The following is a 17262-nucleotide window of genomic DNA, read 5'->3' as shown; positions in this document are numbered from 1 at the left end:
TCCTTGATTGAGGAGAAGATGGAAGAGGGGGGGAAAGCCTCATTTACACGAGCATCTGTCGCCCATAAACTTCCTAGAGGTGACTTTTATGGTGGCCTGAACAAGAGCAGCGCTGCCGCTTCTCCCACTGTCTGTCAGTGACAAAGGACTAACGAAGTGACAGAAGGATGGGCTGAGTGTTGTTTGCAGATGCTGTTTTTATTTTGTTTGCTTGGGTCCAGGTTTCATTGACATGGTGTTTACATTTGAGGATTATCTTTTACTCACCAAGTTTCCTGGTTGTTAAGGTTTCGAAAGACTGGAGTGGGTGCAATAAAGGTTAGGGTGTTGCAGGTGCACACTATTTGTTTAAGTTACTGAGTTATAAAGGTCCTCTGTTTAAAGCTGGGCAGAAGATAACGTCATCTTTACTGATAGCTTTATCTGCACAAACTAGCTTTATTATTATTATTATTAGACTCTCATTTAAATTTATTTACTTTAATTGGCATTAAGTAGAGTCTTATTACTGCACTTGTTAATATAATTCAAACAATAATAACAATGTTAAACAAATCACTACAGACTGTCAGAACTGTGGCTTACACTGTGTAAAAGCACTTAGTGTGGAACAATAGGCAGCTTGAAAATTGGACAGGACATTTGCTATACAAATGAGCTCAAGGAAGGAAGTTTTAAGTCAGAGGTCATGTGACATGTGGCCTTCACAAAAGGATTGGGATCATTTTGCTGGGCATCTACAGAGCAGTGACAGGTTTATTTAACTTTAGGGTAGCTCAATATGCATTTATATACAGCCCACTAGTACAATATATAATCAGCATAGTGTTGGTGAAGGATGAAGGCTGGTGTATAAGATAAGATAAGATACCTTTATTAGTCCCATGAGTGGGAAATTTCATGTTAAGGCTGCTGACCTATTGCACGCTATGGCGGCGCCATCTTACCCTCCGACCATACATACATTACACAAAAACATCACATGGGGAAGACAGGTCAGAGAGGTATAACAATGGAAAATGCACCACATGAGGAAAGATAAGGAGAAAAAAAATAACTCCCCCCAGACTGAGCTTCAATAGGGAGATCAGTTTGAGAACAGAAACACCTCTGCACATAGCACATGAAAAAACTCTTAATACACCAAAGAAACACATGACAAGCAACAGGGATGGGTAAAGGGTGAGAGACAGCCAATGTAGACAGTACATCCGGGCCTGCAGCAGCGCTGGACTCCTTGATCCACCATCGGCATGGAAGGGAATAAGCGTCGAAGGCGTTTGGAGGGGGAGGGGGGATGTGTGTGTGTGTGTGTGTGTGTGTGTGTGTGTCCAGAGTTATTCTCAGTTTCCTTAACCTAAGGTTGCTTTCTGACATACCGTTAGCTGTGCAAGAAAACACACTGCCTTGTTATTAATTAAAAAAGAAGCTGAAAACTTCACCTGTGGAAATGTTCACCTTCTAATGTAGTAGACCCCTAATCTCTGCCGTGAGACAGTTTTCAGTAACGTCTCCAGAAGTGTTTTTGTTGGGGGTTGTTGCCGAAACTCAGGATTAGTTCTGTTTAAATACAAATGAAGGATTTTCTTCTCTTAGGTTGTCAGGACCTGTGTTTCTAACCAGGCAGATAGGGGAAAGTCATGGCCACTGATCTGATTACTTGATCTGATATCTAATGGTAGCTTGGGAGCACAACTTTCATTTAAAAGGTATCTGCTCTCAAGCTTACTCCTGATTAGTAAATGCATGCATCCAGATGGACTTGGTGCTGAATGCCTTACAGCTGATGCACAAGCACCTGTCGGTTGTTTCATTTTAGACATATACCTCCAGTTTAATGTGGGTCAAAGCAGAGGACACTTTTTTTTTTTTTTTTCCAAGGCTAAATGACGATTACTTTTTGAAGACTTGTAGCTTATTGTGTAAACCGATACAGACATCAGCATATAGAAATATAAGGATTAGGACTTTTCCAAATGTAACTTATGTTCTCATTCCTGACTGTCTTGTTCAATGTGGAAGGAAAGAAAGGCAGCCAGCAGACAAGGTTGTGTACAGGATGGGTGAATAATAATAATAATAATAATAATAATAATAATAATAATAATAATAATAATGGATTGCATTTATATAGCGCTTTTCGAGACCCTCAAAGCGCTTTACAATTCCACTATTCATTCACACACTGATGGAGGCAAGCTACAGTTGTAGCCACAGCTGCCCTGGGGCAGACTGACAGAAGCGAGGCTGCCATATCGCGCCATCGGCCCCTCTGGCCATCACCAGTAGGCGGTAGGTGAAGTGTCTTGCCCAAGAACACAACAACCGAGACTGTCCAAGCCGGGGTTTGAACCGGCAACCTTCCGATTACAAGACGAACTGCCAACTCTTGAGCCACGATCGCCCTAAACCTTAAACAAAATTAACACAACAGAGCTTGTCCTTTCTATTTAGGCTTACTTGCAGCCTCTTTACGACAGCCTGTACTACAATAAAATTATTAAATAATAAAATTATTAAAGCACAAGTTTTCTCTGCTAGCCGTTTTTCAACATTGGACTGAAAAGATGCACCTCAGCACTAAGACGGTTCATTTACAGGGTGTTCACTTGCCCGTTAATGACTGTGTATTGTATTATTATTGTAATTATATTTTAAGTTAAAAATATTTTATTACACTACTGGTGATTTTCTTTCTCCCCTGGGTAAAACCTTTGAGGGAGGAAACAAAAACAACTAACAAAAATAACCAAAAAACAACTTTGCAGTGCGGATACCAACTACAAGTATTTGAAAGGACTCAGCAGGCATTTCCTTATTTTTTCCCTTTCAGTTGTGTGTCCTGTGTGTGGGTCTGATTCAGTTCTTCCTGGGCAGACCACTTTAGTTGTTCAGGGGACCACTCTATGACTCATATGTCTGTGAAGGTTCTCAGTCATCCAGGTCATCGTAGTCAAAGGAGCTTGCAAAGAAAAGCGTCTGGACTTCTTTAAGTTGCTTGAAGACGTTTCTCGGATGAGAGGTGAAACGTCTTCAAGCCAACTTAAAGAAGTCCAGACGCTTTTCTTTGCAAGCTCCTTTGACTCCATGACTCACTATAATGGTGATACATTTTTGATTGAAGTTGGAAATTTCTTGACCATCAAAGATACATTAATGATGTAATTATCTACCTCCCTATTCACTCTGTCAACCAAGGTTAATGAGTTTTTTGTGGGGGATTTTTTTGGTCTTTTTTTCGTCTTATATTAAATCTCTCATTAAACTTAGTATCCTTGGTGTTTTTCCATGTGTCCTTTCTCACCAGAGATGTCCTTACCTCCAGGATCTGCATTGCTTTGCCAGGGTACTTTGCACTTGTGTGTCTGATAAGCAGGCAGCTAACTTCCCTACAGCCACGTCATCAGTCGCTGCAGTTTGCATGATGACCTGAGGCTGTTTGCTTTGGACTCGTGAAGCTGAATGTTGACACACTCTGACAAAGATCTGTCTCCCATCAGATGTCAACGAGGCAAATACAGGCGGCTTGGTTTCCAAGGCGATACACAAAAGTGGCTATGTGGCCCCTTATCTTGAATTGATGCTGGATGAGGTGTGTGTAACACCATATGTCTGAGGGCAGTATACATTGTGCTTGTAAGAGTGGTTTTATTGTGCTCACTAAGATTTGTGTTGGGAGTGAATGCTCTACAGTGTTTGTGTTAATGTCGAAAAGATGGCACTTGAATGTAAAGTAAGGGCGGGTGCTTAACTTGTTCAGTGTGAACCAACCATGTGTTGGGGGTCCACTAATAAAATGTCTGCATTAGAATCAAGATGGAAAAGACTGACACACTGGCTTATGACTCCACATTATTCCTGCTCTTGCAAGTAGAGGTGATACTGATGCATTGGCTTTGTGAATTGGAAGGAAAATGTTATATAGTGTTCATTTTCTTTTTCCAAATAACAATCTAAAAAGTCTGGTGTATTCAACCCCCTTTACTCAGACAACCCTAAATAAAATCCAGTGCAACCGGTTGCCTTCAGAAGTCACCTGATTAGTAAATAGTCCACCTGTCATACTTGAATCTCAGTATAAATACAGCTGTTCTGTGACAGCCTCAAAGGCTTGTTTGAGAATTCAGAATTGATTCAGTTTTTCATTTATATAGCACCAAATCACAACAACAGTTGCCTCAAGGCTCTTTATTTTATAAAGAAGCCAACAATCTGATGATCCCCTATGAGCGAGCACCTGGCAACAGTGGGAAGGAAAAACTCCCTTTTAACAGAAGGAAGCCTCTGACAGAACCAGACTCAGGAAGGGGCAGCCATCTGCTGCAACTGGATGAGGGTGATGTGTGGAAGGCTGGACAAAAGGCATGCTGTGGGGGAACCCCCCCAAAAAAAGATTAATAATAACTAATGATTAATAGCAAATGGCATCATGAAGACCAAGTAACACACCACACAGTTCAGGGATGAAGTTGTGGAGGTTTTAAAAACGTATTCCAAGCTTTGAAAATCTCGCAGAGCATTGTGCAGTCCATTAAAGCAAACCTACCAAGATATGGTCATCCACCTAAACTGACAGTCCAGGCAAGGAGCACAAAGTAGAATTTCCAGTAGTACAACCACACCAAGCCTACAGTCAGAACTACAATGTTGCATATTACAAGCATATTTGTGTTAGAATGGCCCAAAGTCCAATAAATCCTATTGAGAATCTGTGGCAAGACTTGAAAATGGCTTTTCACAGACGCTGTCCCTCCAATCTGACTGCACTAGAGCTATTTTCACAAAGAGAATTTGGGGTGGAGCTTGTGTTGTCGTTGTTGTTATTTTGTTTTTGTTTTTTTGTTTTTATAGGAGGGACAATGTACATTAATAAACATTGCTGTAAATGTATCAGATTTAGCCATATGCTAATTTTTATCTATAGTCACTGCCCAAATCTTAAAAGTAGATACTTAGCAGTTGAGAACTACCCCCAAAAGACTTGTAATTGCCAAAAATTAAAGGTTCAAAAAAGAATTGGCTGAGGAGGGCTAAATACAAAAGTTTTATTTTCTTTCCACTTCACAGTTATGGGCTACTTTGTGTCTATCACATAAAATACATCCGTTTGTGGATGTAACAAGAGAAAATGTTGAAATGTTCATCATCATCACTTTATTTCCAAAGCGCTTTAAAAACAACATAACAACTGACCAAAGTGTCAATGTAACAATTAATCAGCTATAACTTAATTCATAGAAGATGGCCAAACATTTGAAATGGTAACGGTACATACTAAGGGTAAAAATTTAAGATGGATAACAACTTACTCTTGGTTGAAAGCCAAGGAGAAAAGATGTGTTTTTCAATAAGTTTTAAAAGCAGCAAGAGATGGAACCTGTCTGACCTCAAATGGCAGGGCATTCCATATCTTAGGAGCCAAAACTGCAAAGACTGTCTCCTCTGGATGTATAAAATATCTTTGGGACAGTCAAAAGCATCTAGTTAGCTGAACTAAGAGCATGGGATTGTGTGCAAGGGTGAAGCAACTCAGAGAAATAACAAGGGGCAAGACTATTAAGAGATTTAAAAAAAAAAAAAAAAAAATTGAGGTCAAAGCTTCATCTCATTGGAGATTTACATTCCTATCAGATCATTTTAGTCATCTTTTGCAGTTAAATGAAAACCTTTACCAAACACACAAACAAAAGGTGTTGGTAAAGGTGGTGTTAAATACCTCCAAACTGTTTCTTCTTCACTGTTAGCTTCCTACATTAGCTCTCCTGCTAGCTCCTGTTGTCACATGTAATATAAAAACAGAATACATCAGTGCAAAAATAAGTACATTGTGACCAGTATTCCATCAGCTTTTGAATTTGGGTCGAGCTGATCTTTTATCCGAATGTCAGATAGGATTTAACCAATAACAGCGAAGTCCAAGCTAACACGTTCATTTGCTTTTAGCTTTAATATTTGAGAAGAGAATACAGAGTTGGGTCCACAGCAATCTTTAATCCATAAGTTTTGTTGTCTGAAAGTGACAGCCATAAAAACTAAAATTAAAATGTGTGAGAAATTGAATTGTTTTGGTGTACTGTGAGCAGTCGATTGAATATTTGACTTTTCCATGAACATCTTGGAGATAAATGGACTTTGTTTGGCCTGTAGTGCAGCGATAAGAAGAGAGCTTAAATGTAAGCACATCAATAAATTGAGCATACTTTACCTGCTTAGCACCAGAGGGAAGCAGGAGAGCACTGGCTGATCGCACAAATATATAAATAGGCTGCGATAGTCACTGCCACCTTTACTATATCCTCTCCCAGCTGTGGATTTTAGTAGTAGTGGTAAACTAACCCTGAGTGTATGAGATGGTGGAACTTAAAAAAAAAAAAAATCTGCAGCCTTAATTTCAGTGTTCATATCAAAGCCAAGCCGCATAAACAGCTTGGTCTGTCTTATTTGTGTACAAATTGCTCTACTGTTCAGTTGCCTGATAATACAAATGATGCAATCTATTTATATTTTGTAGGTCAAGTTTTCTGTCATATTGCTGCAAAGGGTTGAATGCAGGCAGGGAAAGTAACCATCCAGAACTCCGCTGAAAGTGCATCACAGGGATTGAGAAACTGAACTAGATTTACTTGGGCTTCAATTTGGTTTGGGGCTTAATGTCAGCAGTACTTACATGATCACTGCAGACACACTTAAACTACAGTGAGTCTTGATTTTTTCTGGCTTTATTTTTTTTTGGGGGGGGGGGGGGACTTGATACATCTAACTGGTTAATTAATTACTCATTCAGAACATCGAGCAGTAAGAACTAGGACAGAAAAAGCAGACTCTCTATATTATTTGACTTTTGCTCATCGGAAGAATAGCAGGTTGCTGTTGCACATATACAGTGAATGTGCAGAGGTTTAAAATGTGCTATGTATAAAACATTGTATGCTGTCTGGAGAGTACAGTTTGTTAATATAGGAGGATAAATTCAGGTCATTTAATCATTTACACACCATGTGAGGGCCAATTGTTCTATAACATACCAACCTGTGTAAACTGTACTAAAACTGTTGTCATGTGCCATCAGTATGTGCCGTGTTGCTCTTATGCTCTTTGTGCTTCAGCTTAACATTCCAGTCTCAGACTCAGGCTCTTTCCTCCTTAAACCCCTTGGCTACCTTCAGCCTTCTTTCCATCATCCACTCCTGTTCCTCCCTACATCGCCATGGATGGTACAGTCCGAGAGAGAGAGAGATAGTGAGAGAGAGAAAGCAGGAATGCAAGAACAGAAGAGAGAGAGAGAGAGAGGAGGGGGGGAAAGCAGCCATGCATTAAGTTATTTTTTTAAATGACGGCGATCAGAGCAGAGGAGTAGGCCGAAGCAGGGAGGGACTAATAGAAGTGCACGAGGCGGGTTCACAGCTCTCCTGACCGTCTCATTCTCCTCGCTCATTGGTCAGGGGGGGTCCCTAGCTTCATATCACGCAAAACATGGGTGACCCTTCTTGCCAGCAGCCTTTGAAGCAATTGTGACAGCTGTCATCACTGTGTATGTCAAAACCTGTCAAGTTAGCTTCATCCTTGAATTGGAGATGCATCTGCAGGGAGACTTCTGAAAAGCCCCCAAGAATAGGATTTAAAAAAAATAAAAATCTGAAAATAAGGGTGTGGATGACAACTATAGTGTATAAAATTACTCCTACCTCATCCCCTTTTTTGTGCTTTAAGAGAGTAAATGTTATTAATGAATTTTAACTTGGGAACTTAAATAAACTTCACTTTTTAGCATTGACAAAACCCTCTAAAACATTTGTAGGAAGTCCTGATTGGATACTTATTGAAGAATAGCTACTGGTATCAATTACACAGCAGATAGGAATCGGTCTGCGTGCATCTGCTCTCTGAATGCAACACATCAGCAGTGGAACGTCTGTGAAATATGAAGTGTTACAGATTGCTGGCTGGTTTGTGCAAGAACTGCAGCTATAGTGGTTTATAAAGAATGTGCATGGGTAAAAGGAAACAGGTGTGAGGATGTCTTTGTGCAAGTGTGTTTTCTCGTGATGCCATCTTTATGAGGGCCTAAATGTGTTTCAGATATTTAGACAAAGGATTAATGCTAATGGGAACAGTTCGGTTAAGCAAGGTTTTCATTGCCGAATGTTAAGCTGTACAGTAATGTGTTTTAGAAGGAAGCCGGTGAAAGGTTGTAGGCCTTGGTGGCAGAAGTATTTCTGAGTGTGGGTTTTTAAACCGCTAGAAATCTCTTTCCTCAAGCCATCGAGTCAGATGATGATCTGACTTGATGCAGCTCTTTGGCTGACAGCTGCCCTCACCCTTTGGGCAGCACCACCACTGCACTAATGGAGGAAGAAGGTGACAGGAGAGGAGAGTTAGGATGAATAGAATAAAGGACAACAGACAAAACCTTATTGCATTTGAAGTGAATATGAACTATGGTAGAAGGAGTCACAGGCACTGCCAGAGACTCCCTCTCTCAGGGAACACCAATCTAATCAGTGCTTGTGGCTTCACACTGAACAATCTTGATCTTGAAAAGAATCTGCAGGCCTGGGTCACACTAGTATGCTTTGAGAGTTCGGCCTGACCCTAACCACAGATTGGTAGTCCTGTGTAGCACTGTGAGAGGTTCAGGGTAGGACATTTTAATAGATAAATCCTGGGACAAAATTCAGACAGTGTCAAATTTAGGATGACTGTCTCATGCTGTGAGCCCTGGTTTGACCCGTGTCGACTAACAAACCAATAGGAATGCAGCGTGAAGTGCAATGCTGATCAAAAGAGATTGGCACTTAGAACGGGTGTGAGTAAACCATATAAAACAAAATGATTGCAAAATCCAGTTGAGTTGCTGCAGTAGAATGTTTTGTGTATGGCCTCCAGCTCTTTTTCTTTCTCACTAAGTAATAACGGCGTCTTGGCACCAATTCAGCAAATGCGTCAAATGCGATCGCTTGCCTAAGTTTAAATGATCCATCTTGTAAAATGTGGCCTGAAGTGAACTTGCATAATTATTGTGCTTAAGCACCTTAGGAGATTTGACAGTTAAGCTGGCTGCTAGTAACCTTACACCAGGCTTGATTTACCAGTATTCAGTCATACTTCATATTGTAATGACAATTCTAAAATGGTTGGTTTTCTCTGCACACTCAGATTCACACATTTTGTTGTGTTTTTTGTGGGAAGTAAGAATTATTGAATTGATTGAACAGTCCACTTTTACTCCAAGATGTGGAAACTGGAATCACATATGTGTCTGCACATATTTACAGACACATACTCATTTACTTCATGCATATAATAATGTAAAACCATGCTCTAATTTATGTATTTCTTATAATCTGTGGAGCAGGTTGATGTCAAATGTTTATGCTTCTGTAACTTAGTTATTGATTTGCCAGCTTATAATTCATTTTCAGCACATACTATTTAAAATTAGGTTAGCCTGTACTGACATTTCCTCATATGCAGAGAAAACCAGATGGAGTTCCCGTCTGTTTACTGGAGGAAACCATTTTGAAGGACATAGCTGTTGGCTAAAAGCTCATGATGTCTGTCGTGTGTATGACTGAGGCTGCTTGTGTATATATTTCCTTAGTTTTTCTGTAAAAGCTTGCACAGATATACAGAGCTGTTCCACTTCTTTTTAAAGGTTAACACACTGCCAGCTTCAGTACCCCTCTATCTCACACATCTAGTGCTATTCTCACACACGCATTCCTGAAACGATTTACTACGCCCTCAGAGATGAATGCAGCGCCCACCCTAACACCCAGATACACACCCAAATCCCCCGAGAGGCTGTTTTTGACATGTGACACAGAAGCTGTAAACAACTACAACAATGGCTATGTTTTAAAGTAAATGTTAAAACAAGGAAAGCCTAAAGCAAATGACATTAATCCAGTCTGCCTGTCTGTCCACCCACATATAAATTTCTTTCTCTTTTTATCTCTGCATGCTACACATTAGGGTCAAAATTAGCCTTGAAAGCCCATCCTACTGCATCCTTTTAATTTGCACTAAATGCAGTCTTTCTGTCTTTCCACATGTTCCCGTTGACCTCGATCCTCCCAACATCATCAGGAGTCAGTCCAAGGTAACGGCACACAAATACACACACAGACATTTTCAACACTAATTCCATGGTTGTGAATCATCTGTTTTAAACAAAGGCACCGCTGTACTACTTCAGCTCAGTTTCTGAGCTGTGTGCAACCATACAGGCAGCGATATAAAGTAATGATTTGTAAAACCATTATTGCCAAAATGGTTTGTTTAATTTATGAACCTTTATTTTAATCCTGAGGCAATACTTGTTCCCTAGAAACTGAATGTTTTTTCCCACTGGTTCTCTTTGCTGTGTGTGATTATTTTTATCGTCGTTTGAGACTTGATGGTCGCTATGATTACACATTTTGAGCATTTGAGCATTTAAAAACACAATATACACCTTTTTTTTTTTACTGTGGTGGCTTGTGCGACTACATATTCCAGTATAACATGTCATGGTGGTGCTGTTTTGTCTGTGTGTTTACAGGTTTTTGCCTATGATTATTGTTTCTGGTCCATGGATGAGACAGATAAGGAAAAATTTGCAGGTATGTAAATTTTTATTTTAATCATTCAAAAAGAAATTGCATTAAAATATCACTACCAGATGTGTTAACTAAATATATACTTCAGTTATACAGACTATGTCTGTTTGTGCCACTTAACTGCAGGTCAGGAGGTGGTGTTCCAGTGCCTTGGGGAAAGTCTTCTCCACAATGCCTTCCAGGGCTACAATGCCTGTATATTTGCCTATGGACAAACTGGTAATTTACACTTGGACAACTCACATATTTATGGTGAATCTTATTTTATGACAGAGCGTCTAACTTAACAACAGGGGTTGGTTACAGTATGTGGCAGATTTCTATCTATATTTTATTGCCTTAAAGCTTTTTTTAGGAGTGTCTTTGTGGACTACCACTTGTACCGACTTGCATTTCTTCAGTACAAATAAGACACAGAAGTTAAAATACATGCACATGTTTCAGATATCTCATGTCCCATAATGTGTAGAGCGCTTATCATACTCTTACTTTACATATAATCTTGACCCTGCGACAGCAAGTTGGAGCTCATAAATTGATCCACTGTCTACACATGAGTCATAATGAGTCGAACCTTTTACTTGTTTGTCAGGTGAAATCATTCTTTAATAATTTCACAATCGTACCATCATTACTTTGTGTGTTAGTGGCAGTGTTTTGTATCAGCTGCCACAAAGACAAGAAATTATTTTACATTTAACTATACCTGCTGCAGTCAGTCTCCTGAAACTGGAGTATTTGTCTCCGTGTTTGCAGGCTCGGGAAAGTCGTACACTATGATGGGCTCAGTGGATCAGCCAGGGCTGATACCTCGACTGTGCAGTGCTTTGTTTGAACGGACACAGAAGGAACAGCGGGAGGAGGAGAGTTTCACTGTTGAGGTCTCCTACATGGAGATCTACAATGAGAAGGTCCGAGATCTGCTCGATCCCAAAGGGTATGATTTCATTCCTCAATCAGCCCTTTTACAAATGTGTGGGTGGTTTCGTTTTTCATTTGAAAGGTGTGGCAGCTCTGATAAATCCTAAACAATTCAGTAGTTGCCTTTGGTTGAGTTCCCTTCCACGAGCCAAATTTAAATCAATAGAGTATTAGATTTACAGAACGTTTGTCTTTCGTCTCATATCCTTATAATGCAGATTCTGCCTTTCTAATATTAGTATCCTATTAAACTAGATTCAGCATCTTAGAGCTGACTCACTGTAAAACCCACAAAGGTTGTAACAGCACCAGCAGGTGTAGAATTACATCAGTCTTCGGTGTATTTTCAAATGCAAACTCATTTTTACATATTTAAAAGACTGTAAACACAGGCACTGAAGAATAAGAACACATTTAAATTTATTGTTCAGTTTATTAATAAGTTGATTCTTAGAAAATGCATGTGAAACTGTTTTGAAAGTGTAGAATTGTTCAAGGCATTCTTCAAGCAAAAATGATTGAAGATATTCTGCATTTGACTTTATTGTATATTGAATATCTGGAGAGTTTGACCTGCATGTCAGGCACAACCCCTGAAATTGTTCTTGGAGAAACATTGATAGAAAATGTTTTATATTTCTAATATTTTAGACGCTAAATGTTTTATTTCCAAATAATTTGAAAAAAAAATGCACATTAATAATGATAATGACAATTCCAATAAACTAAAATACATCTGCTGTAAGTCTACTTTTCTGGTTAATGACCAGCTTGCAGCTCTGCTCTAACATAAACTCAGATTAGCTGATAAATCAGTGAAAGTCTGTCATTTGTTCTGGATCCACCAGCTGCTGTGGTCAGTGCATAAAAAGATTAGCATTCTGCCCTGCAGTCACTGTTTTTGTCCGGTTCGTGTCCAGCAGGTCAGCTGTAAATCAGGACCCCAGGCCTGTGCCTGCTGTCCCAGACACTATAACCTTTGACCTTCACTCACTGCATGACTTTTAACCTCAATAAAACGGACCAAAGACTAGCAGACCATCTGACTGCCATATGCGCTCTGCTGTGGGTCAGATAATGATGAAGTTCTTAGATCTGCGGCAAGTTAGAATTGGGGTCAGAGAGCCAAGTGCTCACAAAGTGTGAACTGTGCACTGTGGACTTCTATTGGTTACCAGAGCAAGCCTAGCCTCTACTGCCTCCCCTGCTTGGACATCATTGTTCAAGCATTGGATGCAATTGGTCACGAGTGACCATGTTGCGTGTCTTTGTTTTAAACCTCATTTTCTTCTATGCCCAGGGGTAGGCAAACACTGCGGGTGAGAGAACATAAAGTTTTGGGTCCATACGTGGATGGCCTGTCTCGACTAGCAGTGGCCAGCTACAAGGTAAAAACAATTCACTGAACAAAAAAACCTTTCATGCATTTATGTCACCTACTACCCCAAACATCCACCATGCAGCACTGCACCACACATCCTGTCTGATCAGTTCTTCAGATTTTCTGTGACACCTGAACAGAGTTTCTTGCTGCCATTTCCTCTCACCGTCCTCTTTGAGTATTTATATCACTTGAAGTACCAAATGTTAGTAGTCTCACCAACCAAATCAAAAATGGTGATAACATTTTGTTTTTTTATATTGTGATTTTCAGGCGATTCAACCGCACTAGTTATAAATTATAATCATTATAAAATATAAAAATAGGCGAAGAATGTGCCGTGTAATTTATGGCCATGTTGACAACTATTCTTTGGAGTGAGGTAAAGCACGTTCAAATAAAAGTGAAACAAACAATTTTATAATTTACAGCTAAATGTCATGGTTACAGTATCTCTGCATCCATCCATCCTCACTCATGAACTTGTCGCTGCATAAGTATTAAAGGTTGGAGTTTGAGCTTTGTAATGATGCTTGTCACATTTTCTCTTTTATGTGACAAAATAGTGGTTTTTATGAAGGCATGGCAAAATATTTTAGCATTTTCTTTTTTTAGTAAAATACTGTCATGTAATCTGTTTTTGAAATTAAAGCAAAATGGGAAACTATGAAAATGATTGTATTGTTTGTTTATTGTGTCTTCTTCCTTCAGGACATCGAGTCTCTAATGTCAGAGGGCAATAAGTCACGCACTGTCGCTGCTACCAACATGAATGAGGAGAGCAGTCGATCGCATGCAGTCTTCAACATTATTCTCACACACACACTCAAAGATTTAAAGTCTGGGGTAAGATATAACAACACAAACACACACATGCTCACACAAGACTGGTCTGTTATTTATAAAGATGACTAGTTAACATCTGTTCCAACTTGGATTCAAACCATGTTCCCTCAGTCCCCATGCCATAATCTCATCCCTGCACCATCAAGCTGCTGCATCATCCACCCACTTCTAAGCTCTCAAATATGCTCTACACTGTCTAGCCACATCAATCACACACAGATTTTCTTCAAAAGGCCTGCAAGGATTTGCCGGGCACGAGAAATCTAAAGCTTTAGAAATGATTGAGACTTTACTTTTTAATCATTATGATTGCTGAACTTTTTTGGGGTGCGATAATGTTTCTGCTATTTTTAATAATATCTAAACCACAAGAAAAAAGAAAGCTACCAAAAGGGATGATGTCAGCTCCGCCATGTGACCAGGCACTCTTAAGAAAAGACTTAAATGACTAATTCTCCGTCCTGACTGACCCACTTAGTCTCTCCTGATCCTTGCTCTTATTTCCAGCTAGAGTTGCTACCAGCAAGTCCTGTTAATAATTCACAGACATGACTGTGAGTTTGTCAGTTGATACAGCCTGCTCTCCTTTCAAGTCACGCCCAGAGTCAGTCACTGAGTTGGCCAGACAATTCGCCGGTAGGTTCATCAAGCTGAACAAAGTCTAACAGACAGCAAACGCATAAACTGTGTAGTCAGTGAGTGAATCACTTAGCTGACACATCCTTCTGCTACTTTTAACACTATAGTTTATTTTATTATCCCGTCATAAGTGAACATCAGATTAAAAATCTCTACTGGTTTGTGTTATTCCAAAGAACACAATTTTGACCATTCAGTGCAATTTGAGTAATTTTATTTCTGTTTTTGCCGTGCTGACTGCAATATTTAGGTTGCTTTGTGATCCTCTGACTAGCAGAGCATTAGTCATTAGGGAGTTGGACTCGTTTCATGGCACTGAAACCCTGTTAGGCAGTGGTAAGCAGTATTTCTGAGACCCTGAGAACACCATTTAAGGTAGTCAACTTCAATATTCAACACGTATTTAAGCTTCCAAGTTTCTTCAATCTAAATATATAATCTGTCCCCAGTTTTAAAGAAATAGTGACCGTTGATCTTTGAATTGGAGCTCATCTCCGCCCTCAAATGACGCAGCCTGTGTTGGGGGCAGGTTAATAAGAGGCAACCTTTGACAAGTAGCAGAATCACCTGTTGCTGGATGAGTCATTCTGACACTCAGAATCTTGTCACTGGTTTTCCTTTCAGTATCCTGTCCTGTTTGGACTTTTCAGCCACGCTTTCAACTCAAAGGTCAAATTTGTTTGCGCTTTGGCCATGTGTACCTATCTATATCTCAATGGTTTCCTGATGTTTCTCTGTGTCATAAAACACTTTGCAGGCTGTGTAGTATAATGCAGAGTTTTTAAAATGTATTCCAGCAGTTGTTTTCTGCACTGCAGAGTTGACCCTATTTCTTACCATGTGTATCTGTGTGTTGATGCCCCAACACTCGTTTTATGAGCAGACACATTACAGCATTACATTTGTTACTGACTCGAGTATCAACTCCCCTGCTTTAATAATAAAGTATTTTCCTCTTTTTACTATTCGAATAGCTAGTTAGATGTTAAGACTCGAACAAGACAAAAGTGTCAGGGTACTGTAGACTTTTGTGTTTATCTCCAAGTCTTATATTTCCGGGCTACAGATCCTATCGTTGATGATGTAGTAAGGAGCTAAAATTACTGAATTACAAAAGGTTGTGGCTTCTCATGTGGTAGTGCTATTCAGTCATCAGCTTTGCCTCCCCGCTCTCTGTAGCTGTCTAACATGACTTCTCAGTTCAGGGCATTATTTAAAAAAGGTCTAGTTTTCTGTTACGGATAAACATCTCTTGTTTGTTTAACAATTTGCTCAGTCCTGGGGGATCTACACTTGTGCTGGTGTGAGGCTGATCTGTATCACTTGTCCCTGAGGGTGAGCTTTATCTCATAAGCGAGTCTTTTCAGAATTCAAGTTTGAGTTTACTTTACCTGAGATTTCAAGGTGACAATGCAATGCAGCTGTTTAAGATTTAAGATTGAACTTATCCGCTTCTCAAGATAAGGTTGCTTTGCTTTCCAAGCACAATGAAAACCCCTTTAACAAATGTTTATTTTATAGTAACACATACACATTCTCACAACTACAAACAAACTGCTGCGAAATGTAGTGTAGAAAAAATGTAGAAAAGCTTTTCTGTATGTAATAAAAGAAAAACATGTAACAGAACACATGGCTAAAGTTAGCTTATTATGATTTTCCTTATTTTCTTTCATTTATATATCCTGATAAAATAGGTTACAATAGTGTATTCTCATATTAGTCATGGTTGTATTTCTAACCATGACATCACCTTATATGCTCGAAATCCTTCTTAGCCGAGATTTCAGATTGCCCTAAACTCTGTTTCAGAGGGTTTTTTCCTGCTCAGGTGCAGCTTGGCCAGTGAGCATAGCAGCCCCTACGGCAGGGGTGGGCAACTCCAGGCCTCAAGGGCTGGTGTCCTGCAGGTTTTGGATGTCATTGATCCAACACAGCTGATTTAAATGGCTTGAAGTTCTCCAGACGCCTGGTAATGAACTAATCATTTGATTCAGGTGTGTTGACCCAGGGTGAGATCTAAAACCTGCAGGACACTGGCCCTTGAGGTCTGGAGTTGCCCACCCCTTAACTATGGCCTGTTGTTCAGACTTTGGTTGTTTTTTGTTCTTGGTTTTTCTTTTGTTTTTTGGGGGGGGAAGGGGGGGTGTGTTTTTTTTTTTTTTTTTTTTTTTTTTTGTTTTTGTTTTTTTGAGAGTCAGCCATTCAGAAAAGACAGAAACACAAATAACAATATTGGTAATACTGTCAGATATATAGAGCATCAGTTTTTTTGTTTTTCAGCTTCTAAGTTGCTTCTAATGGCTTAAAGCAACCGTCCCCAACCCCCAGGCCACGGACCGGTACTGGTCCGTGAGTCGTTTGGTACCGGGCCGCGAGAGTTGAGGCTTGGGTGTGAAATTTATGGTTTTCAAGGTTGCTATTGTTTTTTAGCATTATTTTTTTTAAATCTTTTTTTTATCATTAATTCTGTTAACCCTGGGTCTTTTCCTCTATGTTATGAATAAATCTTCTGTTTTTTTGGCACCAGTACTGGTTTTAGTTTGTTGTATTTATCCGCGACACCTTAAAGACTGGTCTGTGAAAATATTGTCGGATATAAAGCGGTCCGTGGTGTAAAGAAGGTTGGGGACCGCTGGCTTAAAGGATGCTAAAGTCGCTTGTTTCAGACAGTAGGCGAACCAGATTCAATAAATCTCCAAGAATAAAAGCTAAAAATCCTCATAGTAGGTCAGCTTTAAGTCTCAATAGTCAAGCTTGTTGAAATGTTGAACAACTTGTAAAGATTTTGATGAAAGTTTAGAATCAGAAAAATGATGAATATACACTAAAAAGAAAGAGCTTGTTTTTGTTTTAATTAAAACCAGTGATGTC

The 17262-nt window shown here is 39.5% G+C and overlaps 1 protein-coding gene across 3 annotated transcripts in view; it reads left to right on the top strand.

Annotated features, from left to right (window-relative positions):
* The window catches only part of kif13ba (kinesin family member 13Ba), a 51353-nt gene that overhangs the window by 9135 nt on the left and 24956 nt on the right, over positions 1 to 17262 (top strand). For all 3 annotated transcript variants that reach the window (XM_082528801.1, XM_082528800.1, XM_082528799.1), the window contains exons 4-9: positions 10090 to 10102; positions 10544 to 10604; positions 10728 to 10820; positions 11358 to 11538; positions 12823 to 12910; positions 13615 to 13749. In XM_082528801.1, coding sequence (XP_082384927.1) covers positions 10090 to 10102; positions 10544 to 10604; positions 10728 to 10820; positions 11358 to 11538; positions 12823 to 12910; positions 13615 to 13749 — 571 coding nt within the window. The remainder of the gene's footprint in view (positions 1 to 10089; positions 10103 to 10543; positions 10605 to 10727; positions 10821 to 11357; positions 11539 to 12822; positions 12911 to 13614; positions 13750 to 17262) is intronic.

This window comes from Aulonocara stuartgranti, assembly GCF_965226115.1.
Source record: "Aulonocara stuartgranti genome assembly, chromosome: 1".
In the NCBI taxonomy this organism is placed as follows: Eukaryota; Metazoa; Chordata; class Actinopteri; order Cichliformes; family Cichlidae; genus Aulonocara; species Aulonocara stuartgranti.
This window is presented reverse-complemented; position numbering and strand designations above follow the sequence as displayed.